Here is a 15,597-nt window from a genome sequence, read left to right on the forward strand (position 1 = left end):
ATTAGGTTTGATCAGAGCTTCTCTTTTAAATGAAAACCTTAAGATGAAGAAACTAACGTATGCTTTAGTGAACATTTAATGATTATATTTTAATATTGCTGTATTGAGTTCTTAGAAAATGCAAGTAGTAATAACAATGATCTGCTGCAGGAAGGATGCATTCCAGCTTGCTTTCTATCATGTTAGAGACACACTGGATGTTTGGAGGAAAGGTGAAAATTCATTTCAGGGGGAAATACACTAGGAAGTCTGAATTTAGCCGTAGATCTAAGCCACATTTTCCAGTTGAACTACATCAATTAGCAAAGCTGATGTTTTGATCTCCTTCTGTCTGATTCCTATGCTATAGTGTTCACTGGGTTCCAAATCCAGGAGGGTAAGACAGGGGTATTATTTTTGGTACAAGGTACCAAAAGTTGCAAGGGGATTTTGAAATCGGATTCTTTCTCAATTGATTCTGAACTTGAGAGAAGACAGGATGTTATTTATTGGCCCAGAAGTCCCAAGACTATGTGCCGGATACTATGTTCACTTTATATATATTATTATCATTCCATTTTTCAGACAAAAAACTGAGGCATAAGGAAGTTAACTTGTTTGAGGTGACGCTATATTAAGTGGAAGAGCTGAGATTCAAGCTCAGGTCTATCTGACTTTGCACTTCTAATCTCATCTCCACACCACCTCTCTGCAAAGGATATGATTCTAAATGTTATTCAGGCACTAAAAATAGGAAATAAAAAGAGTTATTATCACAATCTGCCTTCAATGACTACAGGTTTTAAGTTTATTTGGAAAAATGTAGATGTCTTAGAATACAGAAAATGTTTAAAATAATACATTCTTATATTGATTACTTAGTTACTAGCTAAGTCTATTCATTTTTCTTTCTAGTTATATTTTAAAAGATTTTGGGCTAAGGAAAAAGAAGGAAGAAAGAAAAAATGTAGTGTGATTGGTGTCTTCAGTTTCTGAGGAAAACAAAATTCAATATGAACAGCAGCAGCCCCTGGTGGTCTAAGGGGAAAAATAGTGTATCTATTATTATGGGGGTTGAAATATGTTTTTAAAAAGAATATATGTACATATTTAGCCATTTGACTCAGTTCTCAACCCAACACATTAAAAAACAGATGCTTTAAAAAATGATCTGTTGGCAAGATGCTTGTTAAAATTTTATCAGTTGAAATATTAAAATTCATTATGAATTAATTAACACATTATATAAAAATAAAATGTTTTTGTTTCATCATTTTACAAAGTACTATACCAGTGGTGATTAACACTGGGAATTTTGTGTGTCTTGATGTGTGTTGCTCAAAAAGAAACTAAATTTATAGGATTACCACTAAATTGATGACATTTTCTGTCTTCACTCTTGAATTCAGTTGGCAGATGTTTCTGAGAACAAAAAGTTCCATCTTATTACAAAACATATTAAGCAGGTTTTCCTGCCAGGCATGTCTGACATGATGTTTATTGCCTAGACCAAATCAATCCCCTTAATAAGCCATAATATATGCCAGAAAGTACATTATTTCATAGTTAAGGAAAGTTGCCACATGAAAGACGAAGTATTTTGATCTCTCAAGCTCTGCTCCTAATGCATCAGAAATGTGCTACACAATCCAATAGTTAGTCATGTCTATTTATACTCATTTAGTAAGTAAAATAAAACTATACTTTGCTAATCTTAAAGTTTTAGGCCTGGATTCTACTTTATTTCTGCTGGTGTATACTAGATATTTGCAAAAATTTCACAGGAGATTTTGGCTATTTACTGGATGCCAGAGAAAGAAAAGTCATATACTTGAATATTCTAGGAAAATAAAATGGTTTCAGAGATTAAACAATCATTGATTGAAATATAAATGAGTTGAATTTGGTTGCTAAATCACTAGATAAAAATGACTTCCTGTGGCATTTGCACGGAAAAGAAGAGGTACAGAGGAGAAGAAAGGATACTTATTAGCCTTCAGCAATATTTTGGACATAGTCCAAGTCAGAGCATCAAAAACAGATTTTTTTTAAAAGAAAGCTTCAGTTTATCAGAGCTGGCTGTTTCTGAACAATCGCAAAAATTCACAGGAATGCTGAAAAAATCAGTCAGAAAACTAGACACCAAATATCTTGCGTGTTAAGGAATAAGTTTTTTGATGGATGTCAACAAGCAATCAATCCATAAATATTTGAGTATCTTCAATGTGTAATGCCAGGCTCTGCCAAGATTCCTATTCTCTAAATGTCTCCTCCACATTTGGATTTTTCCTTCTGTGGCCATATGATCTCCCTTCCCCCTCCACTTCTAGTAGTTTTATTTTTTTTTAATGTTCTAAGTCTAATCCCTCTATTTTACTTCCTATCACTACAGTCCACAACTAAGTTTCTTAGGGAAGATATATTCAAGCAATTCTAACACAATATTACATAGATCAGTATCCAATCACTTTTGCCTATATTCCACCTACATACTATAAAGTTCTTTTACTGATCTTCTTCTTTAGTCTGAATATTTGTCCTCTTATGGTACAGTTTGATACCAGAAAAACCCTCATTCCTATGCTGCAAGTCACATTATCTAGGTATCTCTAGACTAAGGCCTAGTCTTTTTGCTTCGGTCTCCTTCCAGGGGATTGGATCCTAGTGAGTAGATTTAGCATCAGTTCCTGACTTTCTCGCAGTATGCACTGTACTACTGTAAAAACTGGCTCCTGTTTGCTTATTCATAAGGATTGATATGCAATTCCAAAATCTATAAAGCATGCTCAAAGGATTGTCGGGCTATAGTGGAAAGGTGTAAAAGATAAATTGATAATAATATTATGAGACAGAAGAGATAGCTCAAGATAGAACATGATAAATTCCATACAAGTTAACTAATCATGACAACTCCCAACAGTCTTACTAAGGAGAGGTCACTAAATATGATGGGTGTGGATGAGTGGGATTTCAGCTGGGCACTACAACATGGATAGAATCTGGATTAAGGGAAAGAACAGAAAAGCAAAGTTACAGATCCCATAAAGCACAAAGTGTATACAGGGTAGAGCAAGTACAATAGCCTGGCTGTACTCTTATGAGCAAGTGTGTAAAACAGAAATAGCAATAGGTTGGCATAAATATTTCCATTTTCATCCATAATTTTAGCATCATGATTATATAGCTAAAAAAGAAAATAGGGTATCTCACCTTTATATATTCAGATGAAAATGTATATAGGTCAATCAAGGTATCAAATAAATCATGACAAACCGATTTTTTATCATTAATTTTCAGAATGTCTTCTCAGTTACTGGATTGGGCAGGGGATTAACAATGTAATTTTTCTTCGTTTTGGTTTCTTTGAATGTTTCCTCACAGAAGATCAAGTAGTATGCTTTAATAATGCAAGACATATTAGAAAAAGCAGTAGTAGTTTGGGATTTTAATCCTGGTTCTACCATCTTATTTATCAAATAAAAAATTATTATGAAGGCTCTGTTCTACAAATATTTATTATTATGGTTCTGTTCTAGGCTCTGGGTTACAGCAATGAAAAAAACAGACTAAGCCCCTGCCCCATGGACCTTATGTTAAGAGCTATGTGACCTCGGGAAATTTACTAAGTATTGACTCTTAGTCTCCTCATCTGTAAAATGGGATCAATATTATTGATCATATTAAATTTTTTAACACATTTTTGACTGGAGATGTATTGCGGCCACAGGCATTAGTTTCTGCAAAAATCCCCTGGTCAATGTGTTAACATTATTATTTATATATTATAAACAAACTATAAATAAATTGTTTACTGACATTTACTAGTGTCCATTAAATGATAAGTGGTCAAAAATCTATATAATCATCAAATGTAGTTTACTGTATCATATCATGCTTTTATTATAATTGGTTTAATTTTCATATTTCAGATACATATTTTATTTTCAACCAGCTAGAACAATGTGGTAAAGAGGAAAGAGAGCAAGAATCTACAGTAATCAGAAGCACTGGTTTTAACACTTAGTTCCATCATTTAGTAGTTATATGATCCTAGACAAAAATGTACCATCTATGCATCAGTTTCTTTAACTATAAAATAAGGGTTAAATTATTTGATTTACCTAGCTCATGGGGTTGTTCCAAAGAATAGATGATTGATTTCAAAATGTAAATGGTTAAGAAGTACATAAATAAAAGTTAATTCATCCTCATCACATACATGCTCTGTGTCTGAAAATTACAAATACATATTTGGAGATATGTAGAGGAAAGGAGAGTACTAGAAGTCACTTCTTGAGTGGATCAAAATTACCTAAGGATTAAGGCACCTGACACAAGATGAACCATTATTCTCTTTCCCACTACAGGATCATGCCTTACTATCTAGAAGTATGTTTGAAGAGTGTCAGCTTAGCTCTGCTATTTTGCACAATTCTGGAAGATTTTAAGAGAAAGGGTGTTTATTAAGAAAAATAACATTCATAACTAAGACTATCAGGTATAAAGCTGTGTTATCTACATGAGTCTATTTTTTTTTTTTTTTGCGGTACGCAGGCCTCTCACTGTTGTGGCCTCTCCTGTTGCGGAGCACATGCTCCGGACGTGCAGGCTCAGCAGCCATGGCTCACGGGTCCAGCCGCCCCACGGCATGTGCCCCAGACTGGGGCACGAACTCGCGTCCCCTGCATCAGCAGGCGGACTCTCAACCACTGCACCACCAGGGAAGCCCTACATGAGTCTATTTTTGTCTCTTAGTGCTTTCAATGAAAACCTAGATGAGTGAAATGGGACAAGATAAAAAGAGGCAAAAAGATATGATAAGAAGTAAAAATAGCAGGAGTGTAGAAGAGATAAAACAAAGAACAAAAGACAAAGGGAAAGGTAGATCTTAATGAAGCAACATAAAAAGATTTTTTTCCCTTGGTATAAGAAAAAAATAGATGCAGAAATAAACAAAATAGACGTGAAAAAAGAATAAAGAAAATGCACACATACAAGAGAACAAAAGAGAAAAATTAAAGCAATAGTGACATGATAAAGAGAAAATAGAAAAGAAATAAAACTTAAAAGACAGATGTCAGAAATAGATGCTTAATCTGTACATATCATAGGCAAATAAAAGAAACTGTTTAAGAAGTAAAAAAAATACGCAAAATCACTTTTTGTTTGCATTTCACATAGGAAACTGAATATTGCGAGTGATTTGTATATTTCAAAAACTTATACAATTCATTTTTGGAATCCAGATATAAGGGGGAATTTTTTTTAAATTCTATCTTAAGATGGTGGTTGACAGACTGGATCACATTAATTAGGAAGCTCAGGACAACCGAAAGAGAAGAAGGTGACATCAGGACCCTAATGCAGTCATGGTGAAGAAAGGCAGTACTATAACTACATGAGCAAGCTACTTATGAATTCCAAATTTAATCACTGTTTTTGTTTTTCAAACAATATATTAAATAGTGAGATGCTTTTCAGAAATTTAAACATTGTAATCTGCCTAACTTTTGCTTGACTCATTGTATGACATGCTTTAGGTAGTCTTGATCTGGATATATTTTTTGGGGTCCTGAGAATTTATATGCTGCTTAACTGTCCTAACTTACTCAACAGACGGACCTATAATCAAATGTCTTGAATGTTTGGAGTACAACTCCCAAAAGTATAGCAATTATGCCATGAACTAGAAGTAAAATAAAGAAAGTAACTTAGAAAGCTACATATTTTGCCTCAAAGGTGGTATGAAATATTTTACTAATGAGTTTTAAAGTAAATGTAAAAATAGCTCAAGTTGAATAATCTGAAACTTTATTACTATCTCACAGTATAATTTATAAAATGTTAAAGTGTCTATATTTAAATGTTCTGAATTGCTCACTTTTGAAGAACATATCAATTTACTATTTTACTTACCCAATAGCATTTGGGACATACTGTACTATTAAATTATATTTCTAGCACCCATAATAAGGGCTTTGAAAATTCCATGAATCTGTCACATATATGTAATGCACAGTGGTGTATCAAGCAGAATGTGTCAAAGGGCAAATAAAATTGCTTGTGCCCCCTATAGAATTAGAACTCCTTGGGCAGCACTGCTATAACGATCCCATGCTGCTAGCATTACAAAGTGCAAAGGTTCACTGGATAAGAAAAGAGCAAAGGACAGAGTTCCCTCATTACACTATTCCTAAACTATTCTAGCTTAAATATTTATTAAGATATTAATTACTCTTCCTCCCTCCATCAGCCTTCAGAAGTTAAGCTGAGAAACTGTGGATGGATGGTTGCTCATAGGAAAACAATGCATTAAAACTATAACCACCCAAGACGAAGACTGATGTTTGTACAGTGCATTATTAATTGATTTTGAGACTTAAATAAAATATCACACTGAAATAAGAATGTTACTTTGAATAAAAAACAGAAAACATTTCAAATAACACCCATGGGAAATAAATCTTTAAAAATTAAAAAAATTAACACTTAAAAAAAATAAACAAAATAATTTTAAAAATAAATTATAAATAAAGAAAAGGAATGTAAAATTGCTTAGAACAGGTCTGAACACATGGAAGATTTTTAATAAATGTTAGTTGCTGTTGTGGTTTAAAAAAAAAGGAAAATGAAATAATGAAGGAAAGTAATGATCTTGCTTATTACTTACTCTGATATACAACTGCATCATTTCTTTTTCCCTTTGTGGGTTACGATACTTCTCATAGAAATCACGTCGCTTCTTTGTTTCTTTAGAGACTTTATCTTTTCTTTCCCGTTTTTCTGCTGGTTCATCTGAACTATCAGAAGATGACTGTACATGTATCTTCGGCTTTTCTACTTCGATATAGTTTTCATTGGGATTCAGTACTATTACTCCATATCCTTCCTGTTTTGAAAGCAAAAAAGGCAGCATAATTTAATATTAGAAATCATTATAATTCATAAAAACATTCTCAAAATCTCAGTGATTTAATATAGTTACATATTCACTAAAATATTCCTTTATAATAGATTATAGTTTTAATTTCTCCAACAGAAATTGATTTAAAATTATTTGCCTGTATTGTGTGTAGAAATAAGCATAGACTGTCTATAAGATCAAAAAGATAATTGTAACACATTAAAATAATAAAGCTTAAATTAAAAAAGTACTAGATCTCCCAGAACCCCCAAAGTGATTCAAATAAATTATCAAATTATACACTTTCAAACCACATTAATATTTATAATACATATTTTGAGAAAATAACCTCTTTGAAATTGAAGTTTACAATTCCAACCACATTTTGCTGGATTTCTGTTCCTTTACAATTGCACTTTAATGAGTATTTTTTATTTGTTTGAACTTAAAAAAATAAGCAATTAACAAGGAGTAAACAGCCTACAGATTTACATGTCTTTATTATCAGGAACACAGAATGTTTACCTGTGCATACTGGATTTTTTTCACCTCTCTTCTTTCAGGAAGGCACGCAAATCACAAAACAAAATAATGTCTTACTATAATGTATGGAACAAAGTTTTTAATCCTGAAATTTCTTTTATTTTTCAGCTACCATAAAATTTTCTCTTTATTAAGAACTAGTACCAGGAAACAAGTTCCAGAATTTAAAATACAGCTTATTGAGCTATTAAACTTTTTTTTAAAGTTTTAAAAACATGTTTTCCTGTCTGACTTAATTCTAGCAAGGCAAACCTTTCTATAGTTATAATTAAGGAAACTTTTGGCATTTATATTGTAACTGATGGAATAATCTAACCATGAGAAAATAGAGGATAAACAATTACCACTAACAAGCCACACAAAATTTTGAAGCTATTTATATCTTGTCTTTTCTATTCAATTCTGTACTGTGGGTGTCCCTATTTTGTCTGGTAAAATCTTGTAAGGTCATACTTAAAACATGTGTTATATTATGTTTAAAAAATAAGAGCTCTTAAAAATAAAGCTTAAAAAATTCTCATCCTTACTAAAAAAAAAAAAAAAAAGTACATACTTTTCCAAAAACTGTAACTGTAGAATCTTCTACATCAAGTTTAAATGTAATTGTTTTTTGCCAAACCAAACATATGATAATTAAAAAAAAAAAACTGAGAGCAGTAATACAAGCCAATATTAGCATAGACTCAATTGTCCTTATTTTTAAATATGCTACATTGCTACACATTGTTGGCTTTTTTAATAGTTGATTTCACAAACTACATACAAACTTCGTTGGGACTGTTTCAGTTTCCCCCCTAATCAGTTGATATTATTGTCTAAAACCATGATATAGTTTGGAGATTTTCAAGATCACTGAAGTTTTGATTTTAGTGATAGGGCTGTTAATTAAGATATAGTTGTCTTACACATATGAAAACTATATAATAATATATACCAAACTGATAAACAAAATACCACATATTCCTCAATATGTGTTTAAATAAAACCTTTCATACCTTGTTCATGAAAGGCTTATAAAGCACTTTACAAATTTTTTAATTTAAATGTTCGTTAACAAAACACAAGACAAGATGGTTTTTTTTAAGTTTCTTAGCTGGTAAGTCAAAGTTTTACCAACAAAAGATATTTTATTTGGTTCTGCTTTATTCTAATCTGTATAGCTATTCAAAAGTCTTGTAATTCACTGTGATCACTGTCAGGTAGACATATTGTCACTCGGTGATTTTCTACAGTTGGACACACTTGACTAGTTATTAAAATCACATTTGAAGGAAGTTCCTACCCCTCTTCCTTGTGCCTCTTACAACTTTTCACGCCCTTCTCAAATTTCAGCTATAACTTCTCCTCCCACCAAAAGTAAGTTAAAGAACACTGTTGCACTCTGCTAAACAGGCTGAAATAGAGGCATTCAGTACACTGACTCTGGTGTAAGGAACATAGTCAAAAAAGGTCACCATAGGCCAAAAAGAAAATTGCCTCCTTACTAGATTCTGTACCGTGAGTAAGTGGTCTCCTGTCATGTTTCTTCCCTGCCTTCTCTGAGTGAACTGAACTTTACACACACACACACACACACACACACACACAGCCTTTCATACTTACAAGAGTTAGGGTTAGCAAGACCAAAACAGAATCTTAGAATTCTTAGAGATGAAAATAGTGATATATTACATTTTAATGATAATATGAAAAATTTCAAATGCAAGGTAACAAAGTGGGACTTTAATAAATTGATAGAACATGAACAGCATCTTTGCACAATGAATAAACTCCAAATAAAGGTAAATTCTTTAGACAAAATTTATAGTCACCAAAAATGAGAAAACTATCACCCTAGTTTATAATTTAATCAATAGAAATAATATTTGCATAATGCCAGATTTATTTGAGCAGAAGTTTTTACTTCAATTTTTGCAAATCATAGATTGAGAAATTATTGTGCCTACTTGATTTTAAATGGACTATGAAATTTGACATGTCCCATCTAAATAAGTATAAAAACCAGAAACACATAAATCATCAAAGTAGTAGTATTTGTCTAAGTTATCGATTATGTAACTGAAAATTACATGACTCATTTCTCCAATTTTATAAAGACACAATGTCAATTTTTCACCAAGGCATCAACAGATGAAAAATGATTCTATTTTTAAATCATGACTATATAAATCAATTAAAGAATTTTTATCATATAAATTTCAACAATGAATGCTTCTCTTTAAACATTTGATTTATTCAGAAAATATTTTATCATTTAGATATTTCATCTGCAAATTTAATTAATGGAATAACAATCAAAAAATATTCAGGAACATTTTCTGTGGAAATGAGAGCTAATTTTAATAAATGTCTCTGTTTCAAATTCAATTACTATTCTGTAAAAAACTTACATTTTTCAAATAAAATTTTCCTGATAATTAATGCAATATTCACAGAGACCATTCATAACCATTTTATGAGTAGGAGAAAGCTGGAGCAACAAAATAAAGTTAACTATCCCACCTAAAGATATGTAGTAAAACTTCATCTTTTCCTCTTTTTCTCTGCCACATGTGAACATTGTCCAAAAAATCCTTTTACGTAATAAAGCTACAAAGAGTTTTTCCATGTTAACATTAATATATGTAAACTAAGGAGTCAAAGTAAATAGTCAGAGTAAACAAAGCAGACCACAAACCAGTAGTTAAATTTAACTATTTTAAATAGAATGATATCAATTTATATCTTAAAAAAAGAGAATAAACACCATTTTAAAAATCAATTCTTTCTATCCCAAGTAACTCAATCAGTACAAACAGAAATAAGTAAAAAGAGATCCTGGTTTAACCTTTAACAAATGTACCCATAAAGTTTTACAAAACTACTCTATAAAACCGGGCATCAAATATAATATCATAAAAGAACTGTGCACTGCCACTCCAAAGGAGATCTCCACAATTAATGCTTAGAACATTAAACATTTTATATTGAAGTATTTTTAATTTAATTATTCCTTAAGCATGCTAAATTTCTCCTAAGATGAAAATTTAGGTCATTTCAAATGTACATGGAAAGTTCTGTTATCTTTACCAAGATAAAGTGATCAAACTGATTATCTAACATTCTACAACTAAATAAATAAAACTTCTGGCATCTTTTGTAATGATTCACCCAAATCAATTCCAATATCCAACATTTCAAGAGACAAAGCATACATAAAGTTGTTAATTAACTCTTATGTTTGATTGCACAGTCTAATAGAAGATCAAGGTGATCAAGACGACAGATATTGGTAAAAGTAAGCTTTAGCTCTTTAATTTACCTCATCCTATTTTCTACCCTTTTGTAGCTATAACTATAGTTTCATTATTAAACCTGTGTTTATAAGGTATAAACCATGGGATCTTAATCAGAAACTCCCCAAATTTTATTTCTTGACATAGCATTTTATTCATCACAGTGCTTGCTGTGATTTAAACAGAATACACAGGCCTCTGGGCCTCCTTTACTTTGAAGTCTATAGATGCACTTACTAATAAATAATAGTTCATTTATCATTCAATCAACAAATGATGGCTTAGGTCAGAGGTCTAGAACAGACAGGTGATGCCAAACACAAAGAACCAAAGAGGAAATCTTGCTTAAGAAATTAAATCAGTACAGAAATGTACTTATGGAGAAGATTCTACAAATAGATAAAATTTTAAAATGCCTGGCCAGAAACAGAATGTACTTTTGACCCCAATGAAACCTTGCCAAAACTGAAGATTTATCCAAGTTAATTTGCCTGTTAATTACCAATTATAAGGAAATCGGAAAATGGGAGCAAATTCTACATCTTTTCAAATCTCTTGTGGTTGGCTACATAAAAAATCAGCTGAAAGTACTCAGCTCTACATATTAACCTGCCAATACTGCAAAGCCACATGTGACCAAAGAGGTCAGGGGCCAGAGTAGAATCCTTTGACCTACGGAACTATCTGTTTTGGTCTTCAGGCAAGGCTCCGTAAGGGATCATTTTACACAGATTTATCAATCATATTTTTCACGTTCAGCATTCTATCTGCTTGGTTTGAAAGAAGATAGGTGCTCATCCTCAAGGGAAATGAAACCCAAAGTGTCTTATCTATAAACTACATCAACCCATGGTTGAAATGGACAAACCACTGTCCATTCATCTTTTCTGAAAGATGTATGTTGTGTTTCTTCTCATCTTTTTCTCAAGAAGGGTATGTATATGTCACTGTTGCAACATCCTAGGTGCAACAGTGAGATGAGGTCATGACAACCAATCAGAAGTCACTAGTGAAGCGTTAAAGTAAACATAGCTGTTGGAGCTGCAGCTCTGCTTGAAAAATGCCCCCTCCATTATTTCAGCAATTTTCTCAAGACGTGACCTGGGACTGAAACGCCTGAAATGTCACTTGATTCTGTTTTGTGCTTCTTCCCATTTGCATTTAGGTAACAGCACCCTGCTAATATTTTGTAAAATGTTTGTCATGACCATGCTTTGACTTGTAGCTCCCTAAATTCTAATGTTGTGTTCCATGGTATAAAAATACCATAATGTGAACCAACATAGATTATCCCAGTAAGTTTCCAACTTCAAATAGCTCATCAAGTTAGTCAGTAAAAGAAAACATGCCACAAAAAGTTTTTGGAGGACCACCTGTTGTCTATTATTTTTACATAGCACTTACTCATAAATCATAACACAGGGTAATTAATCAACCTGTCAAAGAGAAGGTCAAAGGTTATATGGTAGAGTCAGAAGGTCATGCATGGGCTGATAGAGGTCAGGGTCACACTGCATTCCTCATTATCAAGTTGGGATGAGAGACGGCCCAAGCAAACAAAAGTGAAAGCAGATGGAGAAGAGAGTGGATAAAAAAAAAAAGAAAAGAAAATTTCACAAACAAAAAGAAAAGTGAAAGAAGACTGTCTGCTGCTTTCAAGTAGAGAATAGAAGAGAAAAGAAATACACTGAAATGTGCTCAAAGAAGCTCAAGAACATAAAGAAACTACAGTTTTATTAATTAAATAAGTTGAATATAACTTTTCTCAGTCATTGTATTAGTGCATACTAAGCAATATTAGAAAATATATGTTTGTCATCTCTATATCTTCCCTAGCTAGTGTACCAGGATAAATTAAGGTAAACGCAAAGAGTTCCAAGGATAAAGTACAATTACAAAAAAAAACTTATTATAAGAGGGGTTTTTTCCCCTTTGTTTCAGCATTATAACACAGATGCAAATAGTTTTAAGCCATAGGATAGATAATTTTTGAGTATGCTACAAAGATATCCACAAACACAAATGCATCATAAAAGTCCTTTTGAATAACAAAACAGTTATAAAATATTCTATTATAACGCTGGCCTGAATTAGATGCAGAATACTGTGCAAAATTAGCTGTCACCCTTTGCTCAAAATCTTTGTTAATCTCATTTTGAATGTTTGCAGCTTTATCAACACATGCATCAATGTCAGCTCCTTGGTTACTGAACCGCTGTAGCTGGAAGAAGATATAATTAAAATGTTTTGGCACAGAAAAGGTGAAATTGTGTCTTCCCTTGTTCCCTTAGGAGTCTGTAAAACATGAAGGATATATTGACAAACACACACCCTTGTCTCCGGTTCTGACATCAGGTCAACCAAGTGCTATTTATTTTAAAACATTCACTTTGCACTTACTCACATTATCACCTGCTCTGTTTCTAACTTTTCCTAGGCTTTAGAACGTTATGTTGCTTAAATATCACAAATTTCTTTTCTAATCATCAATATCTTATTTATCAAAGCATTCCGTAAATGTACAATAGCATTCTAAAAACATTTACCGTTCATTATAAATGGCAGAAATATGATTTAATACTACAGCATTATGAAATATTTTATATTCTTTGCTTCTCATTCTCATAAAAAGACACAAACATACACCCACATATTTATACATTAAACTAAAAGAAGTAACAAGTTACAACTGTTGCCCAGTCAGTGACAGATCAAAATGCCTAAGTGGATACAGGGAACCCTACGGACACACCTCCTTTATTACATGTTCCCAAGCCGACTTGAAAGGACAAATTTATCTTATGAAATGTATGTTCTGCATGCTAGCTATGCCTTTATGGTTTAAAGTCTTAAATGTTCTCTTAACTTATTAGCATTATAAAATTGTGTAAATACTGTAGCTATAGATGGTAGGCACATGGTCTTTCAAAATATCACTCTTACCCAATCATATACAATACAAACATATTGTTTTTAAGTTACTCTTAAAACCTGCTTACGAACTGTGGTACATAAATCATTTTATCTTAAAATATGTCACCTTTCTCTTCTATTCCCTCAATTAAAATAGCATGTCTAAAATATTTTTGTTGTTTTTTCAATAATATATCAGTGCTTTGCTTGTGTTTCCGAAGTCCACTTGCAAGCATGAGGACATAATGAAAGATTCCAAGTATTCACTGAGTCAATCATTCTTTAAACACTGATTTTATACAACAAGTATTTAATAAGCAGCTACTATCTACCAAGCACTATGCTAGGTACAGTGCTATACTTATGGTCACCTTTCATTTTAAGATATTTCCACTCAGTAGAAAATTCCAAATCATAATTAAGTACAAATTCCTAAAATGCCTACATGAAGCCATGTTATTCTTCAATAGGAAGAGGAATATGAAAAGAAAAAAAAAGAAAAAAGCATTATAAAATATTTCTAAAACCAATCTAGCTAGACTTTCAAGGATGAGTAATCATAAATAGTCAGCTGTGTTTGTGGTTTGTGTTACAAGTATTATTTAAACTGACTCCATCACAAGGAAAGTGTACCTCTTAGGAATGTGTGTGTGTGTGTGTGTGTATGTGTACATGCACACTGTATATACATCCAGATATTTTAACAAGTAAAACCATTTCATAATCTAAGGGAAAATCTTTTAAACACATCTACCTCCTAACAAACAGGTGCAACTGAGTACAGCTATGAATTCCCCTTCCCACAGTGACCTATGTCAGAAGATCTTCTCATACTTCTTCTGCTAAATAATTTAATTACTTATGAGTTATGGTTTCTTTGTAACCTTTTAAATGACTAACTCATTAAAATGCAAAAATATGCAAAACATGATGTCACCAGGTCAAACAGCTGTGTTGGTAAAATTATGGCTGTGAATGTCCCCAAGAACACGAAAATATTAATAATTTATATTGCTCATTAGATGGCAAAAACTCTTTAAACAGATTTAGAGACAGATTAATTTTGTAATCACAAAATGCTACTCTACCTCATGGTAACAAATCTTTCTACCATCTGTGACCCTTTGGTATATATAAAACATATAAAAATTCAAAATGGCTTAAACTTTTTGCATTATAATATGTATATTCAGAAAAAAATGTCATAAGAACCTGAAATATGGAGGTAAAGGACTTTGTTTTGGGGAAAAACCCCGCAATTACTTGCCAACATTAATCACAACTTAATTTTCCTTCAAAGAGGACACAATAATAGCAAATAAGTTATAGTATGAGACAGTCAACAAGTCATACCCCTGCAAACCAACAGGATGCGATAACTGCCTTACTCTGCGTAAAAATAAATGTCACATTATGACTTCAAACCTTGGGGAGAAACTTCTCATAGAATGACAAGAAGTGAGGAAATTAGGTAAACAAAATACTATCATTTTCAAAGTTTCAAACGTCTCATGCTGGGTTTCAGAGTATCAGGATGGTGCTGAAAGCAGAGGGTAGGAAAAAGATCTCCCCAACTATCAGTTGTTTTTAGACACAAAAAGTTTTTAGTTTAAAAACATATGCCTTAATTGTCAAATCTGTGCTTTTTAGTCAGGAAACTAGCTTCCTAACGATCATGTTTTTCTGTCTCTTAAGAAGTTTAAGCATCATATTCATTATTTACTACTGTAAATTATAGAAATGTGTTCATCTAGTATCAGCCAGCAGCAACAGAATTACTTTCATGTGCACTTAATAATGTTATTTACATTAATAATCTATCATGGGCAAAAATTAATGAATACAGTACTGACATGGTCTTTTAAAAACACAATGATTAGGTAATCCTCATTTTAAAATTCCATTTTTTAATTCCTTCTTAAAAACGTTTGAAGTAGAAAAAAAGCAGTATGTCCATCTGAGTTCTGATGTGAAATAATATTG

At 32.2% G+C, this 15,597-nt stretch overlaps 1 protein-coding gene across 5 annotated transcripts in view; it reads right to left on the bottom strand.

The window, feature by feature from the left end:
• Window positions 1-15,597, bottom strand: part of ARB2A (ARB2 cotranscriptional regulator A) — a 436,918-nt gene that overhangs the window by 253,887 nt on the left and 167,434 nt on the right. For all 5 annotated transcript variants that reach the window (XM_060093155.1, XM_060093158.1, XM_060093157.1 and 2 more), the window contains one exon: window positions 6,650-6,868. In XM_060093155.1, coding sequence (XP_059949138.1) covers window positions 6,650-6,868 — 219 coding nt within the window. The remainder of the gene's footprint in view (window positions 1-6,649; window positions 6,869-15,597) is intronic.

Source organism: Mesoplodon densirostris, chromosome 3, assembly GCF_025265405.1.
Source record: "Mesoplodon densirostris isolate mMesDen1 chromosome 3, mMesDen1 primary haplotype, whole genome shotgun sequence".
NCBI lineage: Eukaryota > Metazoa > Chordata > Mammalia > Artiodactyla > Ziphiidae > Mesoplodon > Mesoplodon densirostris.